This window comes from Cotesia glomerata, linkage group LG8 (genome assembly GCF_020080835.1).
Source record: "Cotesia glomerata isolate CgM1 linkage group LG8, MPM_Cglom_v2.3, whole genome shotgun sequence".
In the NCBI taxonomy this organism is placed as follows: Eukaryota; Metazoa; Arthropoda; class Insecta; order Hymenoptera; family Braconidae; genus Cotesia; species Cotesia glomerata.
The window spans coordinates 13,489,073-13,502,554 of record NC_058165.1 but is presented as its reverse complement, the minus strand read 5'-3'; the positions used below and the strand labels follow the sequence as shown (position 1 = coordinate 13,502,554).

Here is a 13,482-nt window from a genome sequence, read left to right as displayed (position 1 = left end):
CCTTATTAATAAATTTTTGTTAATTGTTAATCAATTAATATGGAAATTTATTAAAAACCGTAATCCAGGGTTAGGAGCGTTTATTAGCAGTTCTTAACACTGGTTCCTTTACCGTGAGTGCTAGCCAGCGTTCTGGTATCCTATCCAATAAATATCCTAATTATTACCCCCAGGGTATAAGCGCTTATCAGCTGTTTCACTCTGGTGGAATAACCTAGAGTGCTAGCCAGAGTTCAGGCACTCTATCTATCACCTACCGGAGGGAAGATAATTTAAAGTATATCAAAAACTTATAAATTTTTATTTCGAAACCTGGAGTCTATTGACATCCTAACGAGGTCAAAACTTGGACTTGAATAATTTTTAAATTAAATACCTAAAATTTGGGAACGTAACAAAAGAAAAACTCAATATAAAAAAAAAATTAAAATTGCCGCATTGAATTTAACTAATAATAAGTAATTAATTGTCACTAAAGAAAATGAACAAATCTTCGAGTTTATTATTAATTAATAGTAATTAAGTAAGTGGGTCGGTACGTGAAATGAATTTAAATCGCTTACAATAATTAACAATTCAACGCATTTAATTTAACGTATTCAATTGCGCCAACAAAAAAAAATAACAGCCATCATAAATGAAGAAAAAATAATCGTAAACGTCGTATTTATTTAGTTAATTAAGAAATTCTCCGCCGTCAGTGAATTATTCGCAAAAAGTAATTAATATTGCTTAATCTTCAATAGTTCGGAAAAACTAACAATAACAATACACCCTATTGTTTCAATCTCGATTCGCCCGGTTCAGTGATTACCCTAGGAGTACAACGTCAATAACTCAAATGATTAAATCCTTCGTCAAAATTTTTCACGTCAAATAATAATTACAACTATACGAGAAAAAAATGGCGTTACCTAAGTACCTTGTAGGATTGATTCTACTAAGTCCACAACACTAACCTTGAATTGTTTCAAAGATGAGCTCACGCCCGTTGTCGGCGACAAGCTGTAAGATAAAATGATTATTTTACGACTCGCTAACTTAGTTTAATTTTAATATATCCCACGAATTAGTTTTAATTAAGACGTTGTTATGTCCACCCGTAAATTTTTTCTCTTTAAATTTAAATCGTCCGCGCAGATGGAAGACTTCTCCATGCACGAAAGCCACAATAAAATGCAAGCTACGTGACTGCTGGTTGACTAGCGGGGACTTCTGCAATCTCAGCACCGCGAGCTTTTAAAAAGGCGATCAACAGCCAAACCCACGTCTTTTGTTAGTTAATTCGACTTCCGCGTTTACTTTGACAGGCCCGTGCCTTGTAGAGTCCTTTGCTTTAATTTGCACTGCACTTAGAGGAAGTTTGGACGCGGTTTAACCGGCAGGCCATGTATTAGTTATTAATATTGTCTACGAGTCGGGATTCTCAAAGTTCTAAGTAGGCAAACGAGTATGCCCGTCCAGTCTCCGTCTACTACAATATGGGCCCCCAACAATTACCAGCAGTATCCAAAGGGTCAATATCGGGGCTTCCAGAATCAATACCCCCGATCAATTCTTCAAAATCCTCAGAAGCAAGTCATGGAACAACAATCGAATATCACGGAACCGATACCACTCTCGAGACCGGAACAACAATCAGCACAGAACAGTATGATGTCACCAGGACCACAAAATCCGCAACTGATGACTGCGGGAAAGCTGCGAGGCCAATCAAGGACGAGCCCAAATGTCTAACAACAGGAAGAGGCCCTACAGTCCATCTACGAAGTCCAGCACTTCGAAACGGGGGAGTAAACGCCCTTCTCTACACTGGCTCGGACCTCAATCTGCTTTGTATAGAAGAACTACACGACGAAGCCCTTTGCAACATCGAAAATACGGGAGTAGTCGGGGGTATTGCCACGAGCTCAATGCCCATAACCGGTTCGATTAATCTTAAAATATTCGGAGTAAAAATTACGTTCCACCTCGTTCCAGAACCCCCCGGCGGTTATAGGGCCATTCTTGGAAACGAATTTTTTTGTTCAAAATCGTGTAAACATCTCATTTTACTGGAACACCTTAGTAATGAAAAATAAGCCTATAAGTCCAATACCGATAATTAACCCACTAAAGTTTCCTGAGCAAAAGATCCTCGCTCTAGGAACTGGGCCGAAAATATATTTATCGTGTAATCAGCTCCTAGGGAATTATCAGCGATTCCTCATAGATACCGGGGGGTACGTATGCCTCATCAATGCATCCGCTTTAAAACCTGAAGCAATTATCGACATTGGAAAAGCTAGAAGATTCCGAGGTCTCAGCGACAATACCTTCGAGACCCTAGAAGTAACCAGATTAAAAATTCTTAATATTGAAGTCGAGTTTCAAGTTTGTCGTGAGGATTTACCATTCCCCGGAGTGGGAATCCTGGGAAACAACTTCCTTGAAACCGAAAAAGCAGAAATTTCCTACGATAATTAATCTTTAGCTTTATTATCTCGCCCTGCAAAAATAATCTTCTTTAGCCCTGAAACAACACCTTCCTCGAATTATACAATACCACCTCGTATGAAAATGGTAATAGCAATACCTGTCCAAGACTTCGAGAAGAGCGAAGGATACCTCCCTCGAATGGATCTTCCAGATGGAGTGCTCGGAGGAGAGGCTGTTGTCAAGGTGGAGGATGGATACGCTACGTGTATGGATCGATCTTGTTATCAATCTTAACTCGAATCCAGTTGACATAGAAATCGGACCCCAAACACTCGAAGAGTTCGAGTTCGATAACCCTAGCTCAGACGGGGACGAGTCCGATGACCCTCTGATAGAAAACTCCAGTCGTATAAGTAATCCGGAAAAACGTATCAAGATGATACTCCAGAAAATTCCTCTAAGTCACCTAAATCAGGAAGAAATAGAGCAAGTCCAGACTCTCATTCGAAACAATCACGATGTTTTTCATCTTCCAGGAGATAAACTAGGCCATTCAAAAAATTTCACCTGCCAGATAGAAACTATCACCAATGAACCGGCGAAAATAAAACAATACCGATTTCCCCCAGAACTGCAGGAAGAAATCGCCAGGCAGGTTGAAAATCTCGAAAAACAAGGAATTATAAGAAAATCTAATTCCCCGTACAATTCACCATTGTGGATTATACCAAAAAAATCTAATGACCCTTCTATAAAAAAATATAGAATGGTTATCGACTTCAGGCAATTAAACAAAATAACCAGGGGGGACGCCTACCCTCTACCTCTAATTATCGATATTTTAGATCAATTAGGCGACGCCAATTTCTTCAGCGTCTTTGATCTTGCTATGGGTTTCCACCAGATCCCAATGCACCCCGCAGATGCGCCAAAAACGGCATTTTCTACATCAGACGGTTACTGGGAATATTGTTGTATGTCCTCTGGTCTAGAATGCGCCCCGTCTATCTTTCAAAGAATAATGGGCTCCACGCTAAGCGGGTTAAAAGGGACGGAACTTTTCATTTATATAGATGATTTAGTTAGCAGAACCCTAGAAGAACATGGGGTAAGAGTTCAACGATTCTTCAACCGATTAAGAGAAGCAGGTCTCACGCTTCAACCCGAAAAATGTAAATTTCTCTGTCCGGAAGTAGATTATCTAGGTCATGTAATAACTAAAGAAGGCATAAGACTAGATCCAAAAAAAATTTCATCTCTTAAAAATGCCTCACGACCTATAAATCATACTGAAGCCAGAAAATTATGGGACTTGCAAATTACTATCGGAGATTCATCCAAAATTTCGCTGAAAGGGCTACACCCATAACGGACCTTACTCGAAAAACTAAACCTTTTATATGGACAGAGGAAGCACAAATTGCATTTAATGATATCAACAATGCCCTCTGTGAAGACTCTTTCCTAAAATATCCAGATTTTAACAAACCCTTCATCCTAGTTGTCAGCGCGTCAGACTCGGGAATATCCGGAATTCTCAGTCAAACGACAACAGAGGGGGACGACGATGACCTAGAAGGAGATGGAGAGAAAATAGTGTCATGTGTCTCACGAGTCTTTCACGACACTGAAATCCGATATACAGACGTAGAAAAACAATGCCTCGCGGTAGCATACGCGATTCAACAGTTCCGACCGTATCTCCAAAAACATTTCACTCTAATAACTAGCAGCCCTTGTATCACCTGGCTAAGAGATAGCGTAACTATCACCGAAAGACAAGCTAAATGGTGCTCTCATTTAAGTAGATACAAATTTAACGTCGTAGTCCGTCATAAAATCACGGAACAATACGCGGAAGGGCTCTCGTATAACCCGGAAGGACGCCATGAACCACGAGAACATCCGGTAAACGATATCATCGAAAACCATCCACTAGCATTACCAATCTCTGCCTTACGAAAAACAAAAAAATCAGATAAAAAGCTCTCCGACGAAGATGCGATTCAATCAGTCAAACGCCCCGGTCGCCCTCTCGGGTCTAAAAATAGGCCAAGACTCAGCAGCGCTCCAGAAGTAAGAGAGACGATTGCCTCTCGTCTCAGAAGAAGAGAATTAGGTAAGACGCGAGTCCCACCAAAAATAAATTATCGAGAAACTGGCAGAGAAGACCCCGAGACACAAGAAACTGCAAATGAAGAAGAGGGGGACGACGAAGTTTTCCTACCAATCTCCACCCAGGACCATCCTCGGATAACCCAATTACAGATACTGGCCAAGAGGGGAACGATTAAGCGGAGAAAGACGATCAAACCAAAAAAAGAAAAGTAACCTTTCCACCAAAACAACGACGTAAAGCTCAAGAACTAATAAAAATGTTTGATGAACTCCTCAAAAGACGACCTCCAACGGAAAATGTCTACACAGAGAGAGCACTAGAAATAATCCATAGAGAAGAAGCAATATCTAATTACACTCCCCAAGAGTATGCCGAAATAAAACGGACGAGCTCGGAGACCGCAAAAACAATTCGTGAGACCTTAGACAAACACCTAACTCTCTGGCGAAGTGAAGAAGACTCGTTAAATGATGATATAACACCCGAAATTAACGTCGACGAATTTCTGAGAGATAACAGCGACCAGTTCGAAGAAGGATCAAGCAGCAATATCAGTCCAGAAGAAACCGAAGGAATCGAAGATCACAGCGAAACAGAGCCTCCCATCATCATAGAACCTTCAACTTCTGTCGACGATATAGATACAAGAAACAAAATTAATTTAACCCCTCAGAACGTAAATCGATCTCGGTTCACCGGATATTTAAGAGACGTTCCAGAACCCCGAACTCAAATCTTCGCAAGAGTCCTCATTCCTGACGAACTAGCGGCCATGGGTATACGTTACGACCACGCGAGCGGCCAAATCGTAGACGAAAACGGTAAGGGAATAAATGAAACGGCCGAAACCGAATCGTCCGACAACGATAACACACTTATCGAACCGGAACGGAGACGATCGAACGAAAAACCATCAAATACTACTAAATTAATAAATTCACAAAATAATAATAATAATAAAAATAAATCGCGCAATAATTCAGAAAATTCTAGGGATCCAGATAAATCCAACGATAGACCAACTACAAGCGGGAACATTTCAGTGGGGGATGACGTACGGAACCGCCGATTCGGTCCACCCTTTGTCGCCTACGACCCTCCAACATTCGAAGAAGCGGAAGATATCTTCGCAGAAAGACATCATCGGCCAAAAATAGCTTCACCCTCGAGTTCCGACGAAAATGTACCACCGAAAAGCCTTGAAATAAAAACTAAATTTTCAATCAGCCGTGATGGGATCACTTATGCCCGAGATCACTTAGTACACTTTCTACTAACTGATTGCGAGATAATAAAACCCGTAGCAAAGTTACTCCGAGACTTAAAATTTATAAATCCCGATAATCTTCACGCCTCGAAACCCTCTAAGGGAGACGTATTCGTCACCAAGTTAGGTCGTTGCAAAATTTTCACGGTATTTATCAAAACAAAACATTTTGAAAAATTAGATCCAGACGACTTAATCGAAGGATTAAGAAATCTCCGACATTCGATGCACAAACATGATATTCACTCGCTTCGCTGTGCAAAACAGGGGGACGAATTCGACGACTTAGATATTCAGGCATATTTATTACTTGAATTAGGAGAGTGTCCAATAACAATCACGTTATGCGAAGGCAACGTTGTAGTACCGGAAGAATCCCTTCGAGCAAAAATAATCGAAGAAAATCATAATAGCTTAATAGGAGGCCATAAAGGTGTAGTAAAGACATATTGGCGTATTCGCGAGAGATACTACTGGCCAGGAATGAAAGACACAATTTATAATTACATCCGAGCCTGCGAAATATGCCAGAAAAATAAACTCACGCGAATAAAAATGAAACAGCCTATGTCCATCACAGATACACCCTTTGAACCTTTCGAAAAAATTAGCATAGACACGGTAGGACCCCTGCCCATGACCCCCGACGGAAATGTACATATCTTAACTATACAAGATAATTTTTCTAAAGCAGCCGCAGCAGTTCCTCTCCCCGACATCAGAGCAGTCACTGTCGCAGATGTTTTATTAAATCACTATGTCGCTCTTTACGGGTGCCCCCGCGTGATTCTATCAGACAAAGGCACCTCATTTACCAGTAAACTAATACAACAACTTGCTAAAGCATTAAAAATCCAAAGAATAACAACTTCATCTTATTACCCTTAATCGAACGGAGCTTTAGAGAGATCTCATCAGCCTTCAGTTGATTACCTCCGGGCCTATGTAGATAAATTTAGTTACTGAGATCGGTATATCCCTATGGCAATGTTAAATTATAATACAACCGTTCATACAGCCACGAAATTTACACCTTACGAAATCTTGTACGGAAGAAAAGCTCGTAGCCCGACTCAATTTCCGGATTTCAGTAAAATAGAATCATATGACGATTATTTAGCAGATTTAATTAGTAGAATATCCGAAATTCAAAAAATATCTGCAGAAAACCTAACTAGAGCAAAACACGAATCAAAAGTACGATTCGACAAACATATTCATCCGGCAAAATTTAACGTAGGAGATCTCGTGTGCACAATGAAAGAACCAAGAAAAAACAAATTAGACCTTTATTATACCGGACCGTACAAAATAGCTGAAATAAACGAAATGGGAAATTTAATTATCGAAAAAGAAAACGGGAAACAAAAATTACTTCACCCGAATAAGGCTAAACCAGCCACCTGCGAAAAAGTTGACTAAAAAGAAACCAAGTATCGTTTGTTTCGGGAAATCGATCCGACACGAACATCGTATTACTCATCTTCCTGGGGCTCGTACACCTGGCCTGGGGCTCAGGGAAAGTCTAAATAAAATCAATGGATACAAATCCAGGTCTACTGTACGATCCGTTTAAGAAAATACACCTAATACGAGAAGAATGGCAAATAGTTAGCTCCATCAACATCGAGAAGCTAGTAAATCTGTATCCACACTCAAATCAAAGTATATGGGAAGCTTATGGAATATGCGCAATGAAATTCAACTATCCCATTTGCTCATCATACCTGAGAATTAATAGTCACCGAGAAATACAAACCGAAATCGAACAAGCAAAACATCGGCTAAGACAACACCTCGAAGATCCACAACTTGAAAGTCGACAAAAACAACCGCAAAAAGCGAGCTCCATGGTTTGGCTTCGTAGGAACAATCGCACAAGAATTATTTGGAACCATGGATTATAGTGATAAAGAACATATCACAAAGGAAATAGACAAATTATATCAAGATAACCGAGAACTAGTACACCTATCTCAAAATAACACACACATCATCAAAAGTGAAATCTTGAAACACGAAACGAATTTAACAGAAAGAATCAGAGACCTGGTCCGAACATCAACATACCTCCAATAATCGGTTACTAAACAACTATACGACCTTCAAAGAAGCCAACTATTTTCAATGGCAGCAGACGAACACATTCATTTGATGACAAATCACCTAAGAACTCTCAACAATGCGGAAAAAGCAATAGAAGACGCAAAATGGGGCAAGCTTACTTATTTAACTGTGTCAGCTAAACAATTACATCAAGCGACTGCTGACATGATGAAAAAACACGACGCTTAACCCACCTCAACCACTGGATCATATGGATATCAAGACACTAGCCAAAGTATCTACAATAGAAACTGGAAAAACAAATGGATATTTCCTAATAATAATAACAGTACCACTCTTCGATCAAACACCATGGCTAGCCTACGAGCTGAAATCACTCCCAAAGCCTGAAAAAATCGGAGACAGAATATCGACATTAACAATCCAACCAACATCAAAATATCTCGTGTCAGAGCCGTCGTTTAATGAATATTACTTCGCTGAACAGTAATACATAAACAACTGCAAGCCCATCAGACCAGACATGGCATGCCCACCTGACGTCCCATCTAAAACAACTGAAGTGAAAAACGAAGTAGATTGTGAAATGAAATTGCTAATGGACCCAAAAACTGAAATCTTAAGAGAATGCAACATAAGAATAATCGAGAAACGTAAATTGACTTGGATAAAAATGAATGAGAAAAACACATGGGCATACTCAACGTGTAAAGAAGAAAATATTCAATGGACATGTCCAAAACAAACAACAGAAAGGAAAGTAATTAACGGAACTGGATTGATACACGTTCAACAAGGATGCCAAATAAACTGCGACGGATATATAATCCGAGGAATAGCGAGAGAATCAACCAAAATAAATCTCATCGCCCCAAGTTTCAATCTATCACTGGAAACATTAAACTCTAGCTTAAAAATTAACAACGAAGCTACGAACTCATTCACAAAAATTCAAAACCCTGCTACGATAATCAACGAATCCGAACCTCGGGGCCAAGGGCTCGAAGAAAATAAAGAAAAAATGTCACTAATAGCCCTGGACTACCAAAGAGAAGAATCCAACCGAAAAATAACTATTGGGTCAATATCAGCGATTGGAATAATATCACTTATAATAGGAAGGATAGCTACACAGAAAACTATCCGCCGATTCCTACCCAAACGTCGCCAGTACAACAAACGAGATGAAAAAGCAGTTGTAATCGAGCTAGAAACAATCGAAGAAGAGAAATCAACCCCTACAACAAGCGAGATGTCAGAAGTAAGCGAATCAACGTCAGAAAAACCCGATAACAACGATGAAGAAAGCTCTACCACCAAGCAAACAGCTACCGAAGCTCCTCCAAAAATCGTCGAGACATCAAAGAAGTCGAAAACATTCCGATTAAAAGACTACAGATCACCATTTTAGGGAATCAACTCCAGCATCAACATGGTAGAATTTAAGGTTATTAATTAAGAAATTATCACATAAACAAACGGATGGCTTCTTTGCGGAAAAGTAAGAGAATAACTTAAAATAACAAAAAAAAAAAATTTTTGCTCTCCAAGAAGAATTTCATTTTAACAAAAAATTTAAAATTGCCAAAAACGAGCCAACAGTTTGCATAAACAGTCTAATTCAAAATACCTAAAATAAAAATTTCTTATTTTCATATATGGTGGATAGTATAATGAAAATCAGTAAGTTAATCCAAATTCTGAAAAAGAAAGTTTTGCTGCTTAAGACTCACAAGACCGAAGATAAAATTATCTCCGGCCTTGGGGGGACGAGCGAGAATAAAGCAAAACGTCATCTTGATTCTTTTTCCAGTAAGCGAAAATTTTTTCTATATAATTCTCTCACCTATATTTACTATCACTATAGTCATATATTACATATTATTTTACTATCATTATATTAACATATTATGTGTCATAATCACTGTTTATTATAATTTTATTATCATATATTGTATATTCTTTTTTTATCCAAATATCCAACAAAATTTTCTATAATAATTATACTTCATAAATAATAACTTTAAGAAAATCGAGCTAACGTCACCCATATAAATCGTCCTAAATTATGAAATCATAAAAATTTGTTTCTCTTTGCAAAATTCTCATTTCGAACACTTAATATTCAATAAGAATAAGTATAAGTAATCAAGAGTACCGAGAGAGTCATCTGACGACAAATATAAAAGAACCGCTAAGTCAAGCAAAGTAGCTTACCGACGCTCGCTCAATTACAATCGTCTCGCGGAAAGCCACACCCACCGCACCACAGCCGTGCCGCCTCTTGCATCTAACACAACTCAAATACACTTACACGCTTACACGTATTCGCTAACTCTTTTATAAGAGCAAATTTTTTTTTGAGATACAAACAAATTTTACCTTACATACAAATATAAAATAAAATTATTTAAGAGATAGGAGAAGCGGTATGGGAAATTACAAAAAAAAAAACAGAAAGAGAACAACCGAATTCAGAAGAAAATTTTTTTTATCAAAAAAATAAAAGATGATAAATCTTCAAAAAGATATTTTCTCTCTCTAATAAGTAACTACAAATTCATTAAATAACTTTAACTGCAGAAGTGCTGAGATGGCATAGCATTCACGTCATCTGTCAGCCATCCAGCAACATCTGATACGCCTAGCCTGCAACAAAAAAAGAGAAGATTATAAAAATTAAAATAAAATTTTTATAGAAACAATCAAAATAACTCCAATTACTCCTAAATCTCTGATAACTTACCACTAGGACATAGTGACCAAGCCGTTGAACACCGCCTCCATCAAGGCAACTCTCAAAATCTCCAAGTCTCCACTGTTAAGAGCAACCACGGCATCGAACTCCCAAGGCTCCTAGACAAGCTCTATGCCTTGAAGACAAAAAAAGGTCACGGCTTCCAAAACCTCTGGAGGAAGTGGGCCAAAAAGATTCATGAGACGAGACGCCAAACGCAGCCCCCTTACCGGATTGATTGGGCGCGCCAAAGCCTTCAGAATCTGGACGCCCCACCTTATATCCTAGCACACAAAATTAATAAATAATAATGAAGAAAATTAAAATAATAATAATAAAAAAAGCAAAAAAAAAAAAGGGGGAAGGAGAGAGAGAATTTTTTTGTTGATAAAAGAACTTATTATTTTGCCCATATCTCTCTTTCTTTTCTCTTTCTTTCCCTCTAATACATATATGTCAAATTCGGGCTTACCTTTTCTCCGTAAATACGTAGAACCATCTGGTACCAGGTACCATACCCTTCGAAATTCTTGTTAATTGGGTACATTTCGAAATTTTTTTTTGTTGAAAAAAAAAAAAAAAAAAAAAAAAGGTGTGTGTGCGATTCACACACGATAGAAGTGAAACTTCAGTGAATCGACAAAAGAATGAGATGAATATTTATAACAAGGGTAGGATAATTACAAAGTTTAATTGTTCAAAAATAAAAGTATTTTGATTAATTTTAAAAGATATTTTATATTTTATTTAACATATGTTACATAATCTATTACTCAAGTTCCATATTTTCAGTTTCAACAAATGATACAAGAGGCTTATGATAACTAAAATACGATACAAATATTTTAGTTTCAATTTGGTTGATATATCTTTGGAACACTGCATCTATTACCGTTTTTGATCTTGTAGTTGATTGAGTGCGATTGTTACACATTTTTAAATAAAATGTTGTATCGAGAAACTCAATCAAAGGAAGCGCTGTATCTGATGCAAAATTTATGTTAAAATCCCCACTTAAAATCATCGGAATTTTATCATAATTCTTTTGAGAATTCGCGATACCTCTGGGGTATATTTGATCAAATTTTCATGTATAAATTCAATAACTGATTTTATTGATTGGTTGGGAAAGATGTAAATTGCTACGATCAAAATTAAATCTCCTTGGTCATTTCTGCTCTCACAGGCACATATTTCTCCAACTTTCGAAAGCTGAACAGACAATGATTCTAGCTGTTGTGCATTGAGATCCATTTGTGGCGTAACAACACGGGCTCCATCATTTACGTTGTGATAAATTGCTACTCCGCCTGCCCTCGTACGTGGTCTTTTGTAATTAACAACAATATTAAAATTTGGAATGTCTACAATATCTTCATTATTCATCCATGTCTCCGAAAGAATTAAAAAATTTGACGATGACACTATATTGTCATGTTGCAGATCTTGTACATGAGCTCGTAAGCTTTGACAGTTAAAGGTAAACAGTGACATCCCTTTTCTTTTATTTAAGAAATCATATAAAACATTTGTAATTGTCTCAAGTCGATTCAAGTTCAGCCTTCGAAATTCATGTTGTAGATCAATTGTAGATACTGACGCTCTTCGGTCTGAAAAACATTGATATATTAGTTTATACTTAAAACAGGATTAAAAATATTTACACTTACCATTTATTACATCAGTCACATTGACACTTATATCTGAACATCTATTTTGATTGTTCAATAATTGTTTTTTACGTGCACGAAACTCGCGACTACGTTCTGTTGAACTTTTTGCTGAATTTTTTTTCATTTTAATTTCATTTTTTTTGCGTCGATATTGACGACACATTTCGGCATTAGTTTTCGGCATTTTATAAAATTTATTATTTAGTACAAGATATAAAAATACTCACAAACAGTTAAATAATAACACACCACGCTATCTTACTAAAACGCTGTAATACGCAGCCGCATACAGTGTACAGTAAGCTCACGTAGTTTTCACATGCACTACACACGTTAAATGCTCAAATACAAGCACGTATTAAACAGTGTGCAATATACATACACACTGACATCTGCTCTCTCGCTCTGGCTCACAAATTACAGGCGACTATGCTTAGAAGACGGGAGTGGGGACGCTACGAAGTATGGCACAAAGAGGAGAGACCGATAATATACAAATTGTATGTATATTTCTGTCTCATTCTTTCCCCTGGCTTCATCCTACACATTTTTGTATTTGTGTCTCTTACCTGTCGTTTTTTCGTTGCATCCGGTTTGAAATCACAACGATTCTAAAGAAGTTTCACTTCAAAAAAAAAAAACTTTCTTTTCAGATGAAAACTTGAACTTAGATCGCTCGTTGCAGAGAGAATACTGACACTCGACACGGCTCCGCGAAATCGAGAAGCGAGAAGGATTAGCCATCCGTCAGCATATAATGTCGCGCGAGATTAGAATATAAATTTAAATTCAATTATTTGCACCAGATGACTTTTCTCACTACTCTTCCATTAAGTTAAGAATATATTATTAAACAAAAAGTTTGTAAGTGGCTTTCGCTGATAGTGAAGGCGGCCATAGGAAAACCGAAAAACTATACTAGCCTCTCGTCTTTCCGGGGGAATGTTATGTCCACCCGTAAACTTTTTCTCGTTAAATTTAAATCGTCCGCGCAGATGGAAGACTTCTCCATGCGCAAAAGCCACAATAAAATGTAAGCTACGTGACTGCTGGTTGACTAGCGGGGACTTCTGCAATCTCAGCACCGCGTGCTTTTAAAAAGGCGATCAACAGCCAAATCCACGTCTTTTGTTAGTTAATTCGACTTCCGCATTTAACTTGACAGGCCCGTGCCTTGAGTAGAGTCCTTTGCTTTAATTTG

At 37.9% G+C, this 13,482-nt stretch overlaps 1 protein-coding gene across 1 annotated transcript; it reads right to left on the bottom strand.

The window, feature by feature from the left end:
- Positions 1-11,326: 11,326 nt before the first annotated feature.
- LOC123270724 lies at positions 11,327-12,765 on the bottom strand. Its single transcript, XM_044736880.1, has 2 exons — positions 12,279-12,765; positions 11,327-12,218 (listed from the first exon to the last, which is right to left on the bottom strand). Exons 1-2 carry the CDS (start codon positions 12,463-12,465, stop codon positions 11,629-11,631), a joined length of 777 nt encoding a protein of 258 aa, XP_044592815.1. The 5' UTR covers positions 12,466-12,765; the 3' UTR covers positions 11,327-11,628.
- Positions 12,766-13,482: the final 717 nt, after the last annotated feature.